This window comes from Stenella coeruleoalba (assembly GCF_951394435.1).
Source record: "Stenella coeruleoalba genome assembly, chromosome: 7".
NCBI classification, from domain to species: domain Eukaryota; kingdom Metazoa; phylum Chordata; class Mammalia; order Artiodactyla; family Delphinidae; genus Stenella; species Stenella coeruleoalba.
This window is the reverse complement of record NC_137153.1, coordinates 48,326,298-48,349,517: the sequence shown is the minus strand read 5'-3', so window position 1 is coordinate 48,349,517 and position 23,220 is coordinate 48,326,298. Positions and strand designations below refer to the sequence as shown.

General features: G+C 33.9%; 1 protein-coding gene across 1 annotated transcript in view; it reads left to right on the top strand.

Annotated features, from left to right (window-relative positions):
- Positions 1-22,743, top strand: part of IFT74 (intraflagellar transport 74) — a 79,022-nt gene extending 56,279 nt beyond the window's left edge. The window contains exons 14-20 of the mRNA XM_079927806.1: positions 4,476-4,529; positions 5,859-5,956; positions 6,456-6,582; positions 15,496-15,659; positions 16,562-16,687; positions 20,170-20,230; positions 21,609-22,743. Coding sequence (XP_079783932.1) covers positions 4,476-4,529; positions 5,859-5,956; positions 6,456-6,582; positions 15,496-15,659; positions 16,562-16,687; positions 20,170-20,230; positions 21,609-21,727 — 749 coding nt within the window. The 3' untranslated portion in view covers positions 21,728-22,743. The remainder of the gene's footprint in view (positions 1-4,475; positions 4,530-5,858; positions 5,957-6,455; positions 6,583-15,495; positions 15,660-16,561; positions 16,688-20,169; positions 20,231-21,608) is intronic.
- The last annotated feature ends 477 nt before the right edge of the window (positions 22,744-23,220 follow it).

Here is a 23,220-nt window from a genome sequence, read left to right as displayed (position 1 = left end):
CTAAAATCAGTAGGTCTGCTGACTTGGGAGCCTTGCAGCCAGAGGAGTCACTAGCTTGTGCCTTGTTGTACACTGATCATGAGAGAAGATTGGGGTGGCTACCTGTTCTGGAAAATGGTGATCAGACCCTTCTCCAGGGTCAGAACTGCTTCTCAGAGTATAAAAGCCAAGATTGCTCTGTTAAGCCTTGATTCAAGAGAACATTTTATGATAGAGAGGTAAAAGAGTCAGATGACCTTACTGACAAGTGAGGAGAAAGGTGGTTATGGTGGTACTCAGCCCTTTAGTGCTGGAAGAAGAGCCTAGTTCCCTTACTCCACTGGCTGGCTATAGCTGAGAGTATCAAAAAGCAATAGTGTCCTTTCTACAATATCCCAAGTCTTTTGTAACAGTCCGTACTCATTTCTTCTTCCCCCCTTGTAAGGGGAAAGAGGCCTGAATTTATAGTGGAAATTTTTGGGTACTTGTCTTACTACAGCATAAATTTCTTGAAGGAAAATATCTTATTCATCTCTATAATTCCTCCGTTACCTGTTAAAATGCCTTGCTGATATGATACTTTCTATATAAAAGCCTTCTGAACTCTTTTCACCCATCTAGTTATCATAGTACTTCATATATAGCTTAGTTACAGTACTTATGTTGCATTGTAACTTTTTGCTTTTGTTCACCTAACAGATTGTACACCCTTCTAGGATAGAGTGGCAACTGTCTTGTTCATTTTGATATCCCCAGCACCTATTATAGTATCTGGCACATAATAGGTACTCACTAAACTTGGAAGAAATAAATTATGTAGAACTATGATCACATCAAATACTCAGAGTTTGAGGATAGCTCTAAAATAACCCTCATTTTATGAATGTGTCCTTTTCCCTCTCCTTTGGTCTCTTCATTGTTGATCTTTCTAAAATGATTAGACCCTTTTTATGGCCTGCTTTGCACCTCCAGTGTGATAACTGATTAGCTTCCCCTGTCTATGATCTTGTCCTCTCCTATAATATTAAATCTAAGGATAGATTTTGTAACAAGCCCTATATTTTACCCTACTTTAGGACTGCCCACATCTGTACATTGCCTCTTATGAGAAGCTCAGATATTAATCCACCAACTGAGAAATCACAAAATAGAGGAGTTCACTAGGGCCCTGATCTCTTCTCTTTTTAGCAACAGTGATATGGGAGGAGGTTTTATGAAGCTTGGGAATTTGCTAAGATATATGGGAGCTCTGTCCTAGCTAATCCAGCTGGCCAGCTGTATAGCTGGGAGACATTGACCAGATATGTCTTCCAGCTCAATCTGATGGCAACTTGGAGCATGGATTTGAGGGGAGAAGGAGGGAGGAATCTCCCAGGTTTCTGACTTGGTTGATAAGTGTATGGTGAAGGGCTTTCAAACATAATAGGCAATACAGAGGGGTACAGACTTTGAGGGGGAAGACTGATGCATTTAATTATGGATAGGCTGTGTATTAGGATGTCATGAAATGTGCCCACATGAATATATGTAGTAAACAATTGGATAAAACAATCTGAAAATTAGGAAAAAGGTCAAATTTAAGAGTTTTTAAACCACAAGAATGAGTGGGATTTCCTTGGATATAATGTAGCATTAGAAGTCAATGAAGAGCAGAATCCAGAATTTAAATGAAGAAAGGGAAAGTTATGAAGGGAAGACAAAGAAGGAATGAGAGTAAGAAAAACCAGAAAAGCCCAACCCCCAAGCAACAAAAAACATAAGCGGAAAAATAATTGGAAGAAGAAAGGATGTATCAATAGTGTCAAATATTACAGAGTAAGATAACTTGAAACTGCCCCTTGGATTTGATAATTAAGGAGTCATATAATCTTACTGTGAACAATTTCATTGGAATGTCAGGAGGAGAAGCCTCATTGCAGTGTCGTAAGGTCTAATAGCAAGATGAGGAGCTGGAAACAGCATGTGTAGGAAATTCTCTTAAGTTTAGAAGAGGAAAGATAAGATGGTAGTTAAATGCCTATAAAGCCTAGGATGCAGGCCTTCTTCTTAATCCCTTAATGCCTGACCAATCTCCCAAGAGGACAACTTCTCAGACAGCCACACAAGGAACTAGGACTTTTTTAGAAACCTAGGCCATGGCAGATTCAGCAGATACTAGCTTTTCTGCTACTTCACATATGTTATATAATATTTACGAGCATATAAGCCTCCTGTGAGGATATTCCAGATCATGTATGCTGCAAGCTCATATTCTTTCTTTGTTTCCCATCCGAAAAACTATTGCCATAAATTACTGAATGGTAACATCATTATAGGGCTAATCTTAATCTGTCTATAATGTATTTTTCAAAAAAAACTTAATCATATACAAACTTTGTTATTAGTGAAACAAAAAGATCTCTCCCCTTCCCCTTACAACTAATCGTGCTGCATCATTATGCCCTGAGACCATTGTTAATCATCTGAACTGATCAGTAAAGTTGTTAATGCATCCAAAGTCTTAGAGTGAACCAAATGTTTCCCATTCGTTCTGAGTGTTCACTGGCTGGGAATTCATGACCTCTGGGTATTTACTATCCTTATACAGTAGCTTTCAGCCTTTTTACTATGAGTACTGGTGGTGGGGGCCTTGACAAGGTTTTCTCTGTATAAGGATTGTCCTCGGTCAATTTGGGAAAAATGTTTTCAGACCAGAAAGCAGAAAAGCTGTCTGCTGACCTGGGTCTCTGACTTTGCCATCACCTTTGTGTAATTGTAACTCACTTCCCACCCAAGCAAGTATACAAGTGGAAGTCCGTAGCCTCCACGTAATTAGGGGCTCTATTCTGACTGTCTACCTCCACTCCCTAATGTTATTGCTGCTCTAGCCGGTACTTGGCAAAACTGTAGAGCTTATAGGAGGATAGATAGAACACAGACTGACCAATGGGTTTTAGCCTCTGGACTCTAACTATTGGCTCCCCCATTTTCTTAGAACTCTTCTTCCTAAAGTCCTTCTAAATGCCAGCTTCTTACCAGGAACACCCTTAGGAATCTCTTATTCTCTCCATCTTTGCTGGGCATTGTCTTAGTAAGCTTCCTTTGTTTCTCTAGAATGCTAAGATCTAACTGACTTTAATGAAGAAACTGTACAGATTGGATCAAGCACAAATTTATTCTGCTTTCTTTACCTGGGGCTCTGGGAGCACAGGACTGCAGCCATCTCACTAGTTCAGGAAAATAGCCCTGGGCCTCCAAATCTCAATTTCTGTTACACTGAAAATCCTGTTTTTCTAAAATAATCATGATCCACCTCTACTAATGGTCCCTTTATGCAGCTAAAGTGTCCGATTTCATCCATCTGTACGGGCCATGGATTTTTGCCCTTTTAATCATGTCTTTTACATATATTAAATGCAACATGGCAGTTTCTTCCTCAATTTTCTTTTTATTTATTTATTTTTCAGTACCACAATGTCCTCGATTACCCAAGCCAGAAACCTGGGAGTCACACTTGACTTCTCCCTCTCTGACCCTCACCAAAATCCTCACCTTACTCTGGCTCTTAAATGTCTCAAATGAAAATCCTCTACCTTACATCCTAATTGCCCAGGCAGTCTTCCTCTTTCATTTGGATTACTTTGACAACCTCCTAACTGGTCTTATTGCCTCCACTCTTACTTCTCTTTTATTCTCCAGATCAGAAATGCAAGTTGATAATTTTATTCCTTTGCTTAAAATTCTTCAGTAATCTTTGCCCTTAGGAGAGAATCCAGACTTTTATAACATGTGTCTTATAAGGTCTCTCATAACCTGCCTCATCTTTGTGCCACTTTTTCACTTCACATTCTCTGCCTCAGAACTCTTTCGGTTTTCTGTGCTACCATATTCATCCTCACTTTCATATTTATGTACTTATAATGCTTTGACTTTCAACTCCTTCTATATTTTGACCAAGTAACTCCTATTCATCCATTCTTTATAATGCAGCTTAAATATTACTTCTTTAGAGGAAAATTTCCTGAATCCCTGAACTAGATTAATTGTCCTTGCTGTGTGCTGCTATAGCACCCTTTACTTTCATATGATAGCACTTAGTACATTTTAATTGTTAAATCTCTAGACTTTAAGCTCTGTGAGGGAAGTAACCCTGCCATCTTGTTTGCTGTTATGAGCTATTCAGAGATGAAATGAAATTTCATGGGAGCTTATGTTTCCCGTCACCAGTGTGTGCATGCGTAGGTTGAATAGCTCCAAGTTGGAAGTGAAATAGAGAACCATTGGAGAGTCTTTCAGTCCTTTCCAGTCAGGGGATTGTTCTTTCCAAATAGTCAAACATACACATATATATAGCTGTTTTGAAAGACCCTGTAAGTCAATGTAAATGAATTTCACCTAATTGAAAATACTGAATATTTAATGACTAATGGCATATCGAGAACCTAAGAGATATTTCTAATTTAGAGTACTATATCTTAAGTTCTTGAAACTAATGTTAAATTTTTTATCTCTTATAGGTGAAATGAATCAGAAGTACAAGGAGCTAAAAAAAAGGGAGGAAAATATGGACAGTAAGTGATAATCTTATAGATGTGAAAATATATTCCCAGTTGTTCATTTATACTGAATCAGAGATCTCATTTTGAGAAGATTTAATGACTAATAATAGAAGTGCAGAAGTGTGGACATTCAAAGCATTTGCCTTGAAGTATTACTAAATATCTAGCATAGTTTAGATGGGTAGAGAATTCTAGAAAGATTTTGTACATGTGTATGTATGTGTATGACTGTATGTTAGGGATAGATTCTAAAGCTAATACGTACATTTATAGTCTGTATAATCTATAGACCACTCATTGATTGTTGAATGTTCTCTTTCACATGCTTCACCTTTAATATCTTTCACCTTTTTTTTAAGCTTTTCATAGTACTTATCTCATTATTTATTAGCCCTCACCTCTGATTTTGTTTCTTGGTTCTATTACTGACTGAAGCTTTAGTAGCCTTCTATTGTAGCTTCTTATTCACTTTTTTAAAAAATCTGAAAAAAAAATCTGAATTTGACTTTGTAAATAGATCTTCACTTAAACTTATGTTGTACATTCATAAGTTTATCAAAATTGACTATATTAACAATTACTGGTTTCCTTTTTAAATTATTATTTTTTAAAAATCTGACATTTTTATAGGTCTGAGGCCGATTGTTACCTTCATAGAAACATGTCATAAAGCAGTAATTACCAACTCTGGCTTAACGATATCCCAAGATTTCTTTAAAATCTCAGCAAGTACCAAAAATTATCTCAGAATTAATTTGTTGTTTCATGCTAATAGTAAAATTATTTTAAGTTAATTTTTGGAAGATCCATAGAAATATTTTAAGAATGTAAGTAATAGCAAATTATGTACTAATTCTATGTTAGAGAAGAAAAGGGAGGATTTCTTAGAATATTTATTTGTAACAATAAATTACTAAACTTACTTAGTTGAGACTAATTTGGCATTATAAAATACTCAGTTTGCAGGTAGTTAGTAATATTTTCCAAAGTAAAGTTAGTGGCTAATTATAGATGTTAATTGTAGGTGTATCAGTGAGATCCTAGTGTAAAAACATAGGATTTATTCTCATCTCCATTTTATCAACTGTTACTTCTGAGCCTGAATTTATAAATTTTTAGTTTATTTATATTAAGGTCATAACAAACTTTAAAAGCCTGAAAGTATGTAGAAATGTTCTTATTGAGTAGTTTAATTACCCTTGGGTTAATAAAAAATTAAACAGTGATAGTTTAAAATTTGCCTTGAATTTCTAAAAAGTACTTTTCACACCTACAAATCAGAGCTTATGTAGTGTTTAGCTATATCAGCAGTAGCATCTCATCATATTTTTCAATTGGCAGCCTTTATTGAGACTTTTGAGGAAACTAAGAACCAGGAACTGGAAAGGAAGGCACAGATAGAAGCCAACATTGTTGCACTCTTGGAGCACTGTAGTCGAGTAAGTACCATGTACCTGTCTTAGTGTCTTCATTATTTTTACTGTGATTACCTTTCTAAATACAACTCAAAAACTGCAGTGGTTCACTATTATGTAAGAGTACAGGATACCTAATGAGTATCTTGATTCCTCAAAAAACATTTATTGAGCAGCTACTATTGTGTGGTACCATAGGAGGAAAAATGCGTGGTCTCTTTTCAATATTCTAAGTGTTTTAAAAATCCAGTCAGTTCCTAAAATAGAATAGTTGAATTTTTTCTACAGTAAAATAAAGCAAATGTAAAAGAAACGATTCTGAATTTTAATTTAACCTCTCCTTATTGAGAAAACCACTTTGAATCTCACTGTATTCTTTTATAAAATATATATATAATGAATGATGTATTTCAAAAAAGAATACCCTTTCAAAACATCCAGTCCTTTAGCAGCATTTTCAAGAGTTTTATTGGAAAGTTAAATCAGTGGAATTTTTTCCACTTTTATGTCTCTGCAAATACAGAATATAAATCGTATGAAACAGATATCCTCTATCACCAATCAAGAGCTGAAGATGATGCAGGATGATCTCAATTTTAAATCTACTGAAATGCAGAAATCACAAAGTACGGCTAGGAATCTGACTTCAGGTGAGGAAACAACCTAGATTTTAATATCCTTTTTTTCTGTAACAAACTGGAACTTTTAAAATCTAATGTTATTCTCTTTGATTTTTTTTGAAAGACTGAGGATATAATTTATGACTGCCTATTGCTGCAGTCATTCATAGGCTTAGAATTTTTTGTGACTTTTCATATCAACTTAATAGTAATTCATTGGAATATTCTCACTCATTTAACATTTATTGAGTATTTGCTTTATGCCTTTGCTGTAACTTGAGTATACAGGGATTAAAAAAAAAAAATCCAGTCTGTTTCCTCAAGAAACTTGCAATCTGGTGGAATGCCAAACAAACAATTGAAGTGTAATGAAACAGTGTTAAGATAGAAGGATAAGGAGCAATGGACGTGCACAGGGCTCATATCCACTGTGGTCTTGGGTAGTTAGGAGAGAGGTATCCTAGAGGTGGTAATGTTTTAATTATAGTTTCAGCCATTATGACTAACATGAGACTAGAGTAGCATTTTCCAAAAGAAATGTAATGCCAGCCACATATATATTTTGAATTGCCTAGTAGCCACATTAAAAAAGTAAAAAGAGACAGGTGAATTTTAATAATATATTATATTTAACCCAGTGTATTCAAAATATTATCATTTCAACATGTAGTCAATATAAAATGATCAATGAGATTTTACAGTTACAGCCCATCTCAATTTGGACTGGACACATTCCAGTGCTCAAAAGTCATATGTGGCTAGTGGCTGCCATTTGGATAGTGCAGGTAGAGATTAGAAACAAATATAATTGAGCTTAAAGAGCCTAGGATAAAGTCAAGTCAAAATTTGTATAGTATCTTTGGTTTTCTGAAGTGGTGGATTCTAACTATGATGGTGTATGGTGACTTTGAATTAGCTATGTTTTATTTATCTACTGGAAATTACTCTGGCAGTTGTGAGATCATGGAGAAGGAAGATGCTATTTGCTAACTTAAAAATGTTTAAAGATTCCCAAAATGGAATAGTTTCCATAATATCCCTTTATCTGGAATCCCCAAATCTAAAAAAGCTCTTTACAGCAAAACCTAACCTGACCTGAACTGACATGAGGCTTTTTAATTGTCCTACCTAGTGTGACTGTTCATACTTTTTGCTGCAGAAGTATATTTATCTACTTGATGTCGGATGCTGCCTCAGACCCTGTCATGGGAGTTATATAATAATCAGTATATACACTATATTACTTTTCTAAAATTCAAAGAATTCTGCATTCTAAAACACAACTGCCTAGGAGTTTTATATAAAGGATTGTGAATCCACAAATGCATATTGAACGCTGTTAACATGCAGTTGAATTTAAATTGATGATATAGGTGGAAAATTGTCATTCTGTACATTTATTTTATCTGCCCAGATTTGCTTAAAGTTTGTTTGCCATAGTTTTATTTGTATATCTGAATTATATTCCACGTAAGTGGAGTAGGTGCATTCTAAATTTGATTTATACCTACTGTTGGTTTAATTATGAGTATTTTTTTAATTGTGATAAAAAACACACGAAATTTACCATCCTAACTATCTGTAAGTGTACAGTATAGTAGTGTTAACTATCTACACATTGTTAATGCAACAGATCTCTAGAACATATTCATCTTGCAGAACTGAAACTTATACCATTGAACAGCAGCTCCCCATTTCCTCCTCTTGAGCTCCTGCTAACCACACTCTACTTTATATTTCTAAAAGTTTGACTATTTTAGATACCTCATATAAGTGGGATCAGGCAATATTTGCCTTTTTGTGACCAGTTTAGTTCACATCGTAATGTCCTCAAGGTTCATCTGTGTTGTGACACGTGACAGGATTTATTTTTAAGGCTGAATAATATTCTGTAGTATGTACATACCACATTTTCATTATTCATTCATTCGTTGGTGGACATTTAGGTTATTTCCACCTCTAGGCTATTGTGAAATCCTGCTGCAGTGAACATAAGTGTGCAAATATCTCTTCAAGATCCCATTTTCAATTATTTTGGATGTATACAACTATGAGTGTTTTTACATCTTTATTTTCTTTTTTCTATAAGCTGAAGAATTTTATGTTTAATTATTTCATCTAAGAAACTTCTGTTTTGTGTTTTAGACCATAGTTTTAAATTTTTCATTTTCTAAAGTCAATACTAATTCAACAAGTTTTTGCCTCCTTTAAGCTACCTTTGTATAATGGCTGTCGAGAAACATACATTTTTTAAAAGGGTAAATATCAATACTGGGAAATGAATTCAATAATCAGGACTTTGTATTCCTTTCATACTTTTATACTTTGTGTTTACATTTCTTTTAAAAACCTAGTCTTCTCCAGAGATGTAGAATTAAAAAAGAATGAGAACTGGCTTCAATGGAGATAAAAATCTGGTTTGTTACTATGATAAGGATTTTACTGAAAGTTTCCCTTTTAAAGTTTGAATTATCTGACCCCTACAATTAATTTCATTTAGTCAGTTATTTTTAAGTGTTAATTTAAGCCAAGCATATAAATTGTTTTTCTTCTCTTAATACCATCCCCCACAAGAAACTTTTTCTATCTGGAAATCACCATAAGAGGTTTATAATATTCTGGTTCATCTTTCAGAGATAATGAATTTTACATTCCCCTTTTGTGAACTGCCTCCCTTTGACCCTTGAAGATAAAATTGGAACTCACCTGATTTTCTTAGTGTACTCTGTGCTTCTTAATGGAGCAATATCACTCCCAAGGGGGCAAAATTACTTCTTGGGGGGAGGGTAAAAAAATTTTATATACTAACTATAAAGGTGTGTGGCCCTCCAAAAGGTCACTGTACATAAACAGATATACATCTGTAATATAAAAAATTCATGGGAGGTGACTGTGAAAACAATAGTCTACAAAAGGCTCCTTAGGGGGACAGTAATGAAAAAAAAAAGGTTAAGATACACTGATAAACTGCATGAGTAAAGAGACAAGGAACCTGTCAGCAATAGTTTTTATTTATATTTTTGGAAAGGAAGCTCCAGGGAATAAACAAATGCGCTGATGGCAGAATATTTCAGGAACATTTCCCCAGGTCAAAGTGGTTCCTTCTGAGTTTTGCTACTATGTACACACTACTTGGTAAACTTTGCAACTTCATAGCATATCAGAAGGAACTAGTCTGCATCCTCTTCCTGTCTCTTCTCTTGGAGAAGCTTTTAGCTTTTCATGGGGTCCTGCGGTTGAAGGAAGATAAACTTTACCCTGTACCAACCAACCGTTTTCTCCCTTTCTCTAGAAAAAGCAGTATATATAGTTTAAAAATGTATTTCCCTAATATATCTTTAAATTAAACTTGTAGTTAGATTTATATAACTTTTCACCGAACAGCCAAAATATACAAAGTAAGTACATTTCCTATTTAGAGCATTGAAACACCATAAGCTTCAGTGACTTTGATTCAGCACTTTGATTCTCAACTTAACTATTTCCAACCCTAGTAGAAATATTAATCCAATAAAACAAAACCCTCAACATTTCAGTCCATATATTGGTATATCTTTTAAAATAACATATAGTCAATGTGGTTGAGTCTTAAGACTCTTTAAAGAGACAGAAGGAAATGTTCACATTTAATTATACCAACTTAGGACAAATTTGGTTGGTAACAACCTCCTTTCTTAAATCAATGTCTTTTGAAGCTTTTTTTTTTACTATTTGGTATTTTATACTCTATGTGATTTTTGTTATATTCATAAGTAGAGAGTTGCTCGATTCTTGAACATGACATTTTTATTATAATGTCACCTTCCAGGTATATTTTAATCTTTCTGATTTCATAGGTAGAAGAGGAAGGTTTAATAATTAGCAGGCTTTGTATTGATTTTTCCATTAGAGAATCTTTATAGGTAATAAAACTTAAATTAAGTCCAAGTAAATTTTGCTAAATCTTACATGAAGAAACCAACTTACTTACTCATTGCCTGCCCTGTATAAGAGAGACATCCTGGTAAGAAGGAGTGCCAAAAATCTATGTATAAACTCTAACCAAATCCTAATCTGACTACTGAAATGTGTATGCATTGAGTAGGCTTTATGGGACCTAGGAAAAAGCAGCAGCTAGAAGTTGAAAGAACTGAGTACAGAGATTTAAGATGCTACCCACTCCAAAGGAGAAAAGTTTAGAGATTTATTTAGTTCGGCAAAGTTAATTGCTTATTTATAATATATATCAGCACTTTTCAAAGGAGCAGAATGCAAAGTCTCTACAACATGTTATTTAAAATGTCCATTATAAAAATTTACATTTAGTAAATTTACTAAATTTACATTTAGTAAAAATGAAGAAAGAAGAAAATGTGAGTCAAGGGGAATCACTACACACTGAACCTGAGATAATCCAGATGTTGAAATGAAAAGAAAAAGGACTTTAAAAGTTTATAAACATATTTAAGGGCTTGAGGGAAAATAAAAGCATAAAAAATGAACAGATTGGAGAATCCCACAGAGAAATGGAAATTACAAAAAAGAACCAGGTGAAAATTCTAGAGTTGAAAATATAACTAAAATGAAAAATTCACTGACCTGAATAGAAGATTGAAGACAGCAGAAAAAAAGAATCAGTGAACTTAAAGATAAATAAATAGAAATTATCTAATCTGAAGAAGAAAAAAGAATGAACAGAGCCTAAATGACCTGTGGGACAGTTTCAAGCAGTCTAATTTACATGTAATTGGAGTCCCAGAAGGAGAGGAGGGACAGCGAATGGGGGAGAAAAGATAGTTGAAATAATGGCTGAAATTTTTCTGAAAATTTAATGAAAAACTTAATTGTACAGATCTAAGAAGCTCTTTGAACCCCAAACAGGGTTAATGTAAAAATTCCTTACCTAAGCACATCATCATCAGACTGCTGAAATGCAGCAATAAAGAAAGAACAATAAAAGGAGCCAGAGAAAAATAATATGTATACACAGGGTACAATATATCCCACTATGAGATTAAATTTTATCATAAAAATCATTGTGAAGTTTGTATTTTACTCTGAAATATGTTACTTTAATATAAAAATCTACCCCTAAATCTAAGTAATTTAAGGAAGATGCTCATATTTGGCTTTTGACACTCTGAAATACCACTATTTTTTTGAGGGTATTCATATTCCTACTTTAAACTAGAGGAAAAGCGAAGGTAAAATGTTCTAAGATGACAATGCATCACTGTATGCCTCTACAAATAAGTAACTACAGGATGTATTGGGTTATTCCCATGCCTATTCCTGGGAACACAGAAGAGAAGAAACTGGCCAAGGCAGGTTTGAATCCAGATTTCTTCATCTAAATATACAGGATATATATTTCAATTCCATTTTAGTATCTGTTTTTGAGTTAGCTGAAATCAGATTTTATTTTGGTATCTATAAGGAAGGCAGAACAAAGGATGGGGCCTGGGGAAAGAAGCCTGAAGTAGCAAAATTGACCAAGTGTTACTGTTCCTCTTCCCACAACTCACTGTTGCTCATTGAGGCATCTTTGGATCGTAAAGTAACATTTGCTATTGTAAAATATGAACCTTTCATAAACGTGATAACAATATCACTCAGCACCAAAGCTTGAATGGCTGTTGACCTTGGGCAGTAATTACCTTTCTAAGCTTTAGTTTCCTCATATAATAAAATTTACCCTTGCCCAGGGCTATTAGGGAAAGTAAATCAGATAATATATAAAGCCAGGCACATTCCAGGTTCTCAGTAATGTTGGTTTCCTCTTAAACCTTTCTTTCTCTTTAAAAAAGAGACCTTTAAAGCCAGCATCACAAAGTTAAGAAGTCTCTGAAATAGAGAAGGTAGGTATTATATAATCCTACCAGAATGGAATATTTTTAAAAATACTGTTTTCTGATTATAAATGGAATTCATATTCATTATAGAGGATTTAGGAGATGTAAGCAAGCATAAATAAAAACTAAAAATACAATCCCACTATCAAAAGTTTATTACTATTAAAATTTTGGTATCTTTTTAGTCTTTTTTCCGTATTTTATCACATCTTGGAAAAAAATAAAAAGCCTTTTCCGAGTATTCTCTGCCCAGCTATTATCCCTCTCTTTCAAAGGTTTCACAGTCAAATTTCTTAAAACCTTCCTCTCACTCTTGATTCCATTTCTTTCTGTGAAATCTGTTCTCAGAAGATACATCCAGGTTCTCCTGGTCAGTAAATTCAACACATATTTTGCCATCTTTTTCTTTTAATCTCTAAGTAATATTCTGTACTACAAACCACTTCTTTATTCTTGAAATATCCTTTCCCCATGACTTCTGATTTTTCTCTTATTTCTTTGGTCATTTCTTATTCTATATGGATCCTTCATGTTAATTTATTCTTTAAAAATTTGGTATTCTTATAGGTGCAGTCATGAATCCTTTTCTGTTGATGATTTGAACCACTCCCATTGTTTCAGGTGCCATCTCTATGCTGGTGGTTTCAGAATCTGTATCTTCAGAGCTCACATTTTTCCCTCTGGGCTTTAGACCCATATTTCTGTATATGGACATCTTTACTTATCTCTGTTTGGATGTTTCTGAGGTATCTCAAACTCAACAAATCCTAAATCGACCTCAGTGTATCATAAATCCCTCCAACAGACAAAAATTTATATGTCCCTCTGCTTACCCTCCCATACGCTCATTTATTCAAGTTGGAAACGGGATTCCGCATTTTCTCTCGCTCAAGTACTGTATCCGGTTGATTGCCTGTTTTGTTAATCCTAAATGCCTAATCTTTTTTGAGTCCCTCCAGATCTCTCCTGCACTGTTTCTTCATTTATTTTTATCTGACGTAACTGTATATTTTATATATATAGTCTTTTTCCACTGGAATATAAGTTCTTTGTTTGTTGCTATATTCCCCATGCCTTTCTATTTGCCTGGCACATAGAAAGCATTTATTTAATAAATACTGGGTTTTTTTAAAGATTTTTTTTTGATGTGGACCATTTTTAAAGTCTTTATTGAATTTGTTACAATATTGCTTCTGTTTTATGTTTTGGTTTTTTGGCCGTGATGCATGTGGGATCTTAGCTCCATTACCAGGGATCTAACCTGCACCCCCTGCACTGGAAGGTGAAGTCTTAACCACTGGACTGCCAGGGAAGTCCCTAAATATTGTTTAATGAAAAAAAAATCCCCACCAGTCTAAGATTTCTTGCCTAGATCACTGAATCAACACTTAACTGGTCTTCCTGCACATAGTTATGCTATTTCGATTAATTGTCCACATGGCAACTAGAGAGAACTTTCTAAAATTTAATTATGTTACTCTCTGATTTGAAACTCATTGATGACTTGCCACAGCCCTTAGCATAAAGTCCCAACTCCCTGTCTTGACTTAAGCCCTTCATGAACTGAAATCCTTCAATTTTTCAGTTTTCTCTCCTACCACCATCCACTTTGAACTTTGGGTTCTAGTCATACTTCTCTTATTTGTGCAAAGGTACCATGCTTTCTTACCTCTAGACTTTTAGACTTTACCTCATGCTTTCTTACCTCTAGACATTTTTGCACATGTTGATTATTTTCTCTGGAACACTCACTTTTTCCTTTGTGTGGTTGATTCCTAATCCTTAATGCCTTAGTTAAAAGGCATGTCTTCAGAGAATTCTTTTGACCAATGCCACATGTTCTGTGGTACCCTGTATTACTCTTTTCATAGTAGTTATCCAGTTTACTGTAAGTGCTTATTTAATTTCCTAATTTAACCTCTAGAATATAGCTCCTCGAGTGAAAACAATGATGTCTCTGTTGATTTCCATTATATCCTCAGCACCTGGCACATAGTAGATGCTCAATACTTTTGAAAGAAAGAATCGCGCACACACATACACACACACATGAGCAATTTTCATTATTTATGGAGTCTGTATTTGTAAACTTGCTCTCTCACTGAAATTAATTTGTAACCCCAAATTCATATTTGCAGCACTTTCATGGTCATTTGTGAACACACGCAGAGGTGAAAAATTGGAATTCAAATTTGAAAAATTTGAATGCTCGAGTTCCCAGTGGAGGTTGATTAAGGCAGCACTATGCCTTCCTGCATTAGTTCTCATACTATAAACAAGTATCCTTTTCATGGTATATTATTTAATGTCACTTTTTTTTTTTAACCACACTTTTGTGTGTTTTTGCTAGTGCTTTTGCTATTCAAAATGGCTCCCAAGTATAGTGCTGAAGTGTTGGCTAGTGTTCCTAAGCGCAAGGCTGTGATGTGCCTTACAGAGAAAATATGTCAGTTATATAAGCTTCACTGAGGCATAAGTTGGCCTTGAGTTCAATGTTAACAAATCAATAATATATATTAAATAACATATTTAAAGAGAAACATATATAAAACAAGGTTATGTATTAGTTTGATGATAAAAGTATCATCAAAGTTGATAAAAGTATCGTAACCAGAGACTCACAGAAACCTAATCCTGTATTTCCCATAGGAGTTCAGTATTTGCTAACTCAGTGTTTACAATGACTTTTCGGAATATAACTACCACAAATAATGAGAACTGACTATATATGTACTTAAAAAATTTTGCTCATAACGTTTCATAACTTGCTTTTTTCTCCACATAACTGTGTGTATATGTCATGCACATATTAAAAATGATGAATCTTTATCTCATATATTATTAAGTAAGAAAAAGAACTATGTGTGTTCTTACATGTTTGTATGAGAATGGAGACAAATGTGATTAATATACATCGGTTTATGTTTGTTACCTGGGGGGTAAGTAATTTTTTAAAAATTTATCTTTGTATTGTCTCACTAGTTGCAGTGAATGCATGTTTCTTCTGCAGATACTCTTGTAAAAAAATGCATGATTTTTAATGATTGCATTTCCTTTTGTGTAAGGAATAAAATTTCGACTAATTATGGCCTTGAATCTTCCTGCGTTTCAGATAGTCAGCGTCTACAGTTGGATCTACAAAAAATGGAGCTACTGGAAAGTAAAATGACTGAGGAACAACAGTCTCTAAAAAGCAAAATTAAGCAAATGATAACTGATCTGGAAACATATAATGATTTGCCAGCTTTAAAATCATCAGGTGAAGAAAAGAAAAAGGTAAATGGTAACAGTTCTATGAAATTGTAATTCAAGTTGGTTTTTTCTTGATTAAATTTAATAATATATGTATTTTTAAAAATTTATTATTTTCAATTGACTATTTGATATATAATCTAAGAAAAAATAAAGAAGTTTACATATATAGTAGGAATTTAGAGTGATTTAAGTTTCAAAACAAAAGACAAACATTGAAAAGCAAGTAATAGTGTACTTCAAATATAAACTTTGTTAAATGCAAATTTGATAACGATATTTCTGTACTTAAGACTTCTCAGTGGCTTTTCATTGCCATTTACATTAATTTAAAGTAAATCTGGGACTTCCCTGGTGGTGCAGTGGTTAAGAATCCACCTGCCAATACAGGGGACACAGGTTTGAGCCCTGATCAGTGAAGATCCCACATGCCGCAGAGCAGCTAAGCCCGTGCGCCACAACTACTGAGCCTGTGCTCTGGAGCCCGCAAGCCACCACTACTGAAGCCCGCACGCCTAGAGCCCGTGGTCTGCAACAAGAGAAGCCACCGCAAAGAGAAGGCCGTGCATCACAACAAAGAGTAGCCCCCGCTCTCTGCAACTAGAGAAAGCCCGCGCGCAGCAAGGAAGACCCAATGCAGCCAAAAATAAATAAATTAAATAAATAAATTTACAAAAAAATTTTAAAATAAAATAAATCTGGTGGAGTACAAACACATATGACAGCCCTAATAAGTTATTATTAATATAGTTAATTTAGCTTATTATCATTAAAAGGATATTTTTACAAACAGCTTTTAGAGTAATTATAGCCTTGGTAGAATTTTATCAGAATATTATTGAAATTGTTTAAGTCAAATGCTGTTTATATTGGTTTACTAGGTATCTGCTAAAGCCTGTTACTTACTTCTGTTTGGATCTATCTAGAAATTGCATCAGGAGAGAACAGTATTATCAACCCGCAGAAATGCCTTTAAAAAACTAATTCAGAAACTAAACACAGAATATGAGACACTAAAAACACAATTGCAAGAAAACGAGACACATTCTCAGGTAAAAAGAAAAAAATAAGACTGAAATTCATTCTGTTTTTAGGCTATCTGGCCTGTTCTCTTGATCTATATTTTCACTCCCAAAGCAATCCATTCCCTTTTTTTTTTTCACCTGCTTTATTTACCTTCCAGATTTTCTGGCTTTGAAGATAACTAGATTCTGTATAGTCTCCACTCAGAATGAATTTACTCCTGCTTTCCTGACTTCTGTAAACTTATATCGAAGGCCAACTCTATGCTAGGCACTGTCCTGGGCACAGCCATTATGGTAATGGCTTTTAAAAATTTCAAAAGTAAAGTTTTTAATGCAGAAACTTTGCTAATACATAAATGCTGCAGATAACAAAAATGAGCCGTAATGACTAATATCCCACCACCCAGGAGATGATTCTGTGTATATGAAGACAGATATTTCTAGTCTATATTTCTATGTTATGTGTACACTTAGTTTATACATGTACATACGTACACATTTATTTCTGTATATTTATAGAAATGGTACCATATTGTACCTATTATTTGGAAACTTGTTTTTCATTATTAACTATACATCATAAATACTTTCCCTTGTCAGTAGATTTTGTAAAAATATGATTCTATATAATATTTGACTATATGGATATAGCATAATTTACTGAGTCAATTCCAAATTGTTGGACATTTAGGTTATTTCTTGTTTTCAAACTATTCAAATAATGCTATAAAGAGCAGTAATGTTCTTGAATTTCTTTATTTACATCTCTGATTATTACACAGGATGCATAGACAAGCCCCCTTTTCATATCACTCATCCTGTTGATAATTACCTGAACAAGGTCTAAGGTCTTCTGCATTGAGAGCTCTTTCTAAGGGCAGAAATGATGTCTCTTTCCCTCACTTTCTTCCCAGCACTGTGCTAGTGGTTGGCACATAATAGGTGTTCAATAAGTATTTGTTGGAGGATTAAATGAAGCATGCGTGTCATATACAAAATCAGTAATTGTGGTCTGATAAAGGTTGGTCATTCTCACATCTAATTATCTACATTAGCAATTTGCAACTATGATTTATTAATGCTAAATGCGTTAAATGTTTTCTTCCTTCGTGTAGTAATATGATGATGATGATAGACAACCATCATTAACATTTTGGTATAATATCCTTGTAAATTTTTTTTCCTTTGCAGTTATACACCCTTAATTATATTGATTTTTACAAATAATGAAATCATTCTATGCATATGCTCTTTAAGCAATTGTTTTCTTAAGTGTTTTCAAGCGCTTTTTTTGATGATATTTTTATGGCATCAGCTATTTCATTGCGTGGATGTACCATTTAAAAAAAAGACAAGCCTTGTATTCTTCTTGAAAGGGATGGACTCTCATCAGAGTTTGCCACAACTACTAAAAACTTAGAAGTCACTAATTTACATATTTCAAATTTATTCGTCAATTACTCTGTCTCTACTTTGTAATATACAGGCCTGGATATAGACTTGTGAATAGCAAAATTATCCTAGTCTGTTTAGAGTGGGAATGGATACTGGAGAAGAAACATAAGAAAAAGTTCATGAGGCCATTGTCTTATGTTTCATAGGAAAAAATACTGATATTTCATATGGATTTTTGAGCCTCCTCTTCCACTGAATGGATGATTTAAAGAGGAAAACATTTGACAAACACAATTTCTTAGAGCCAGTCAGTGGCTACCTCATTTATTCCCACATTAAGTACTAATCTTATTCGTAACCCCACGTACAGGAATTTGTAACATAAACCACAACTTACAATGCTTCTCTGTATTATTTGTTGCCTTTTGTGAATCCCAACTGTTTGAATCACATCCTGGTCTCCCTATCTTTTGCAGTTATTTACTCAAAAACTGGCTTTTGAGATCTGTAATTTATACAATAGACCTTTTTTTTTTGAGTGGTTATTGATTTGAAATCATTTAAACACATTTATATTGGAACAAACTGTAAAACTCCTAGAAATCATAGGGGAAAAGCTCCTTGACATTAGTCTTGGCAACAAGTTTTTTATTATAACACGAAAAGCACAAACGACAGAGGCAGAAATAAATAAGTGGGTCCACATCAAACTAAAAAGTTTCTACACAGCAAATGAAACAACAAAATGAAAAAGCAGGATAAGAGTAAATATTTGCAAGTTATATGTCTCATAAGGGGTTAATATCCAAAACATATAAAGAACTCATAACAGACTTGTAAAATAAGTTGTAGGGAGAAAAAGACAGATGTGTGCTTCATAACATCCTTGGAGCTTTAAAGGCAAGTAACTGAAATAGATGTATAATATAGAAGGAATTTGACCATCTGACACAGTGTTGCTTTTATATCATTATTCATGTAGCACTTAAGGGGTCTGCTGCATTATAAGGCCACCCCTTTGTATGAAACAAAGAGGAAAAATTTGGTACTTGACTTTGCAAAAGGTTATTAGAGATTTATTGTCAAAAAGTGCTGACTGCTTCCTTAAGTCCATCTTAACTTCAAGGTTCTATCAGGGGAAGCTAGATCTGATTTAGTAGCATTAAGTCACAGCACATACAGTTCATATAATTAATTAGTTATGATTCATCCTAATATCTAGATTTATCTCTTTGGAGGAAACAATGGGATGGATGCTACATTAAGACTGAACTTATGCCCTGAAAATAATTTTAACATGAGATTAGAAAGAAATATTAATAATGCTGTTTCAATTATCAGATTTTTTAAAATGATTATTACTTCTTGGAAATGTCCAGGCAGAACATTATTTTAATGTTTCATTTTTCAGACTGTCCTTTGTTTAGGAAAAAAACTATGTGCATCTTAAAAAAGAAAGACCATAACCCAGAGTTACAAGGTTAATTAAATCAGAAAAACAATTTAATTCTATAACAGTAAAATTGTCTTTGGAGGAAGCAACCATCAATATAATATCCACATTAGCTTCCTGTTGATGCAGAAATTATTGTAACAGTGCCAGCTTTTTACCAGCCCTCTTATAATCTTCACACTGCAGCTCGGCTCTTATCACAGCCTGTGGAATTAGACAGGAAATTTAGCCCTGGAAGTAAGGAAGTTTCTCCTATATAGCTGAACCTTTGCAGTATTAGAATATATAGTACTTTTGTGACATTAGACCTTCAGGTTTCAAGGAGAGATTCCTATCATGTCCCATTCTTCTGTTTTAAGTTCTTTTAGGAAAGGGAAAAATCATAAATTGTCTTTCAGTTGGTATGTTCATTGGTATAATAAATAATTTCCAATTAAAGTAAACAGAGTAAACCTGTTGTCAAATTCAGCATTGTATTTATTATTGTATTACTGTTATTTAATTTTTTTAAATTCCTTTTTTGTCTATCATGGCTTTATCTCAATAAAATGCAGGGAGTTGAAAAGATTTAAAATTGGGGGTGTTTTTTTTCTTATCTCAAAGGGGTGTATAATTGTTTTGAATATGGGCACTGGTTAACATTTTTCTTTTGTGTTTTTAGCTTACAAATTTGGAGAGGAAGTGGCAACACCATGAGCAAAATAATTTTGTGATGAAAGAATGTATCCTTTAAAAAACTGCGAATGAGCTTGACTGAGTGATTTTTTTAGGAATTTCTTTAAAGACTGAAATGAAATTCAGTTCAACATCAAATACCTAATATGTACAAAACACTGGCTAAACTATGTGGGAAATAAATGAATAAGACTTAGTTTCCATTCTATGATTTTGTGTGTGTGTGTGTGTGTGTGTGTGTGTGTGTGTGTGTGTGTGTGTGTGTGTATACACCAAACTAATAGAAAGCAGACTGTACAAAGCCATAGTGCAGCATAGTGATTAAGTGTACAGGTTTTAGAGTCAGGAGATCTAATTTTAAATATTGACTCTACTACTTATAGGTTATGGACTTTGGACAGTTTACTTAATTGTTTAAACCTCAATTTTATCATCTCAAATACAGTTAATACTTCCTTCTCATAGAGTTGTTGGGAGAATTACATATAACCATATATATGTATATGTATGTATGCATGTACGTATGTATGTATAGTCATTTGTTGTTACTTATAATGCTATACCTTGGATATCTGGGCAGCAAAGGGAGAGATAAACCAAGTAGTATCATGAGAAATTTGACCTTCGAACTCATCTGTGTTTCAGCCAATTCAGCTTCATCTACCAAGATAAGTACTTATGTCCCATCTTATTTCTATCAAGATAGTTCTTATATTCAGTCTTCTTGCTTGTCTTTTTGTATGGACATAGAAGGAAGCAGCTGCTGAGGACAAGTATTGTGGAGTTGTAAGAAACATTTCCCCAAAGGTTGTTTCCTAGTCCCCTTTTGACCTATTTACGGACATCTCTGCTTAGAGAACTAGATCCTGACTCACTGGTTGCATAGATTCTCCTCTAGGACACTACTGAACATCAGCTCAGGGCAGCATGGACCCCAGCTTACCTCCAGATGAGATGCTTTAAGGGCTTTATTCCCAGGGGGTGTGCAACTTATTTTAAAAGCAGAAGATTCCCATTCACAATATGATAAAGTCCAGAATTCTGGTTTTGTGCAACATAAAGTAGGTGATTTTGAAACAGAGTGAAGTCTAGAGACTTGCCTGAAATCCTGTGTAGTACTTTAAAGGACAGTTCTTCTGAACATTGAGTTGTTCTATGACCAGATTAAGATTGAGATGAATGAAATGTTAAGTCTAAAAAAGATTTTATACCATAGGTGAACTTTTTTGAAACAAGTTTTGCCTGGCCTTTTAGGTTTCAATTGATGCTTAATCTGTTTTTTTTAATAACTATTCTAATTGTGCTTTTTTGTGCCATCTTCAGTTTTCAATAAGAAAAATACTAGTACAATTTGGGTCCTTTCTGAGTCACAAAATTAGATTAATATTTGTTTTGATACTGTTTCCCCTTAACTCATGTAATTAGTCATAGCAACCAAGAGTCAAGAGAGTGATTACCGGCCAATTATGAAGAATGTGACCAAGCAGATTACAGAGTATAATAAAACCATCATGGATGCTCTACATAGCATGAGCAGAAACTGAGTCTGAACCAACTACAAGTCTCTATAGAAATATCCTTTTGCTGCTAAACTTCATACATGCCGGCTGAAAAATAATAGCTTACCCTTGAAGAGTTTTACCTAAAATTTTTGAATGTTACAATTTTTGTGGCCTCTTTGAAGTGTGAAATTTTAAATAGTATAATAGTTAAATAAATAGTTTACTTATAAAAAAGTATCGTCTCCTTTTATACTTGTATTTGTTTTGCGTGGGTGATAAAATGTCTCAAACAACCAGGAGAAAAACAAACTAAAAGTGGCCATTGTTACTCATTTAGTTGGTATAATACATCTATGGCAGCACATGAGATCGTCTTTTCATATGTCAAGCCTAGGAGGGGTGTGTGGAGTATGATTCTGATTTAGCACTTATCAACCTTGCCAATTTTTGCTTCTAGAAAAAGTAAGAATAGAAGGGAGATATTTAGTTTTGAGCTTTACTTCTCAAATAGGGTATATTTGATGTGTTTTAAGACATATAAAGTCACATGTAAATATATAACTTTATATATCAGTTATTCCTAAAGATTTCGAATTAAGACTTTTAATCTTTACATTTTTAAAATACTTTCTCACATGTAAATATTTGCTAGGAAAAACATGAAATTTAAAAGAAATGTTGTACTTATGGCCGGCTCTTCTGGACTATGGCTACTGCTGTTCATTTCCACCCTGGAGTATACATTCACTCTTTAGTACTATAGGAGGACTTAAGTAGATTAATTTATAAGCATTGCTAGAACATTTGAAAGGAAAAGGTGGAAGGAGTAGAATTGTGTTATAGGAATCTGGGAGACATTATGGTAACTAAAGATGTATCCTCTCTTTTGGGCAGGAATGAGTCACCTTGCATATGCACCAGCATAAAATATTCCTTAAAACTATCCTTCCTTCGCTCTGATATCATGTTCATCAAGTTATTCTTCTTCTCAGTATTCATGAAACACAAGCATATTAGTTTCTTTTTTAAAAGGCTTTATTGAGATACAATTTATATACGAAAAAATACCCATGCATGTTGCTTTCTTGAAGTAAATATTTATCATTAAGTTATTCAACTTTAGTTCTGTGTGAGTTTAGGTAGAGGGGTGAACATTGTTGAGTTTGATTAATTCTGAATTACTAGTATGGCTGAAGATCTTGCACAGTGATAAGTTCATTTAGGTGGCATTCATAAAGTGTGCTCTTCAGATCCTGAGCTCCTCAGATTTTTAATAGGTGTTATACCACCAAAGGATTCATAGTCAAAGGAATTTGGGAAACATTATTTGAAACAAAGGTAAATTGTTTTCTTTCTTCTTGACTGCTCAGAACCCTTAATGTGCTAATGTGCAATAAGTTCAAGAAGAGTATATACTATTAATATTAGGGTCTTTTTTTCTGAGTAGTGGGATTGTGGGTCTTTTCATCTTCGTTGGACTTCCTGATACGTTCTCAAAATTTTCTGTGATGAACATATAATACTTAGACATGCAA